This window comes from Penaeus vannamei, chromosome 23, assembly GCF_042767895.1.
Source record: "Penaeus vannamei isolate JL-2024 chromosome 23, ASM4276789v1, whole genome shotgun sequence".
Lineage (NCBI taxonomy): Eukaryota > Metazoa > Arthropoda > Malacostraca > Decapoda > Penaeidae > Penaeus > Penaeus vannamei.
The window spans coordinates 18,426,567-18,429,066 of NC_091571.1; the positions used below are offsets into that span (position 1 = coordinate 18,426,567).

The window sequence follows — 2,500 nt, forward strand, 5'->3', positions numbered from 1 at the left end:
CTTCAGGAACAAAGATCGCACACAAGGCACTGGCAGCTTCCGGTCTACGTGGGTGGTATTTCTTAAGGAGATTGATGTGAACCACCTTTTTCTTTTTCCTGCGACCCGGAGTAGCAATTACATAATTAATGTCATTAATTTTCTCCAGTACTTTGAAAGGTCCCTGATATTTTGCAGTTAATGGTTGTTTTCTAACAGGTAAAAACAATAGCACTTTTTCCCCAATACCAAATTCTCGTTCAATTGCATTTCTATCATATGTTCCTTTCATTGAGCACTGTGCTCTTTCTAAATTCTTATGAGAAAATTCTTGAAGATGTTGCAATCTGGTCTTCATTTTTACCACATAATCACTTAGAGACCCTGAATTTTCAATACCTATCCAGCTTTCATACAATAATTTTATGGGTCCGCGGATGTCTCTCCCAAATAACAATTCATATGGTGAGAACCCGAGACTCTCCTGCTTAGTACATCTTATGGCATACAACATTAAAGGCACTCCTAGATCCCATTCACTGCCCGTTTCATGACAATATTTCGTGAGCATAGTCTTAAGTGTTTGATGGTACCTTTCAAGGGCACCTTGCGTCTGTGGCCGATAAGCTGTGGCACTATACTGCTTAACGTGTAACAATTTCATTACTTCCTGAAACATTACTGACCAAAAATTGCTTCCCTGATCGGACTGCAATACACGTGGCATACCATACTGTGTAAAAAATTTGATCAAGACTGGGACGATAGTACGAGATGTAGCTCGTTTCAAAGGAATTGCCTCGGGGTACCTAGTACTGGCACACATGAGGGTAAGTAAAAACCTATTTCCGCTCTTTGTTCTGGGAAGAGGTCCAACGCAATCAATGATTACCCTTGAGAAAGGTTCCTCAAATGCAGGGATAGGCTTAAGAGGTGCAGGTGGGATAACTTGGTTAGGTTTACCAACCCTTTGACAAATATCACAAGTTCGACAATATCTCGTTACATCTGACGTAACACCTGGCCAATAAAAATATCTGAGGACTTTATCGAGTGTCTTCTTGATACCCAAGTGCCCTCCACCCAAATCGTGAGCCAAACTAATAACTTTAGGTCGATAACAAGTTGGTACCACCACTTGAAAAACTTCGTGCCACGAATCGGTTGCCGGTACTTCAGGTGGTCTATATTTCCTCATCAATATCCCTGAATTTAGATAATACCCTGATGGCAATGACTGAACCTCTGATTTTGACACGGCTGTATTACGTAGTGACCTTAGAGATTCATCAGATTTCTGGGCCTCAATTAGCATTCTACTGGTTATAGAAACCTCATCAACGTTAATTACTTCCCCAATATCGTCAGATCCCTCAATAACAGCTTCATCATTTACCTCAACAGCAGCTTCATCATTTACCTCAACAGCAGCTTCATCATTTACCTCAACAGCAGCTTCATCATTTACCTCAACAACAGCTTCATTATTTACCTCAACAGCAGCTTCATCACCAAATAGACATTCAAGACCAAGCTCATTCTGACCAACACTTCTATCAGATAGCCTTCCACTACCACATACTTCCCAGTGAATGCATCCTCCAGAAAAGGAACTGCCTCCTTCAAAACGACACTATGTGAAGCACCAGTGTCACGAAATACAGACACGGGAACAGAAGGACTAGCTTCATCTAAGGCCACGGAACCAGAGAAGATGAAAGGCTGAAATGAATCATGATCGCTCGAGGTACGCTGCGACAGATCCTGGACATTGTCTGTTGATACAAAGGTGTAATTAGCTACAGGTTTAGGCTCTGACACTTGTCCCTTCCTCATCAATTTAGGGCAATTTGCCTTAATATGGTCGGGTTTCTTACAGTAAAAACATCCAGACGACCATCCAGAACCCGTCCCTTTACCATAGCCACTTTTCTTTGCCACAAAGTCAGAATTCAAGCTATTCTGCCCAACAGACTTACCATCCACAGACGGAGCGAATGCGGAGGGGTGAGAGCATTTACTTACATTTACTTTACTTTTAGAAATCAAGTTAAAATTCTCAGCTAACAAAGCTGCTCTCTCAACTGTACTGACTTCGCGCTCCAGCAGGTACATGCGAATTTCTGGCGACACTCCCCTTATGAATTGTTCCAACAACACAAGTTCCTTTAATTTATTATAATCATTGACGTTACTTGCAGATAACCAACGAGTTTGCAGTTTAGAAATTTTATGCATATACTCTACAAATGACTGGTTCTGTTCTTTAATACAATTTCGAAAACGGTTTCTATAATACTCAGCACTTAGCTGATACGCTTTAAGAATTGCATCCTTCATGGTGTCATAGTCGGACTGATGTGATCCAGCCAGAGAGAGATAGACAGAGCGCCCCTTTCCTTTCAGACTCGACTGAACGAGTATGGGCCAGTAGTCACGTGGCCATTTCAAAGTGCTTGCCACGTGCTCAAACTGCCCGAAAAATTCCTCTGGGTCAGATTCATCAAAATTTGGGACAAAC

At 41.8% G+C, this 2,500-nt stretch overlaps 2 protein-coding genes across 2 annotated transcripts in view; one reads left to right on the top strand and one right to left on the bottom strand.

Annotated features, from left to right (window-relative positions):
• Nucleotides 1-2,500, top strand: part of LOC138865943 (uncharacterized) — a 407,473-nt gene that overhangs the window by 110,930 nt on the left and 294,043 nt on the right. The window lies entirely within an intron of this gene.
• LOC113805498 (uncharacterized) overlaps nucleotides 1-2,500 on the bottom strand; it is a 4,325-nt gene that overhangs the window by 1,457 nt on the left and 368 nt on the right. Inside the window, exons 1-2 of the mRNA XM_070137561.1 lie at nucleotides 1,562-2,500; nucleotides 1-1,529 (exon numbers count right to left, since the gene is read on the bottom strand). The exon at nucleotides 1-1,529 is cut by the window's left edge and continues 299 nt beyond it; the exon at nucleotides 1,562-2,500 is cut by the window's right edge and continues 368 nt beyond it. Of these exons, the coding sequence (XP_069993662.1) occupies nucleotides 1-1,529; nucleotides 1,562-2,500 (2,468 nt within the window). The remainder of the gene's footprint in view (nucleotides 1,530-1,561) is intronic.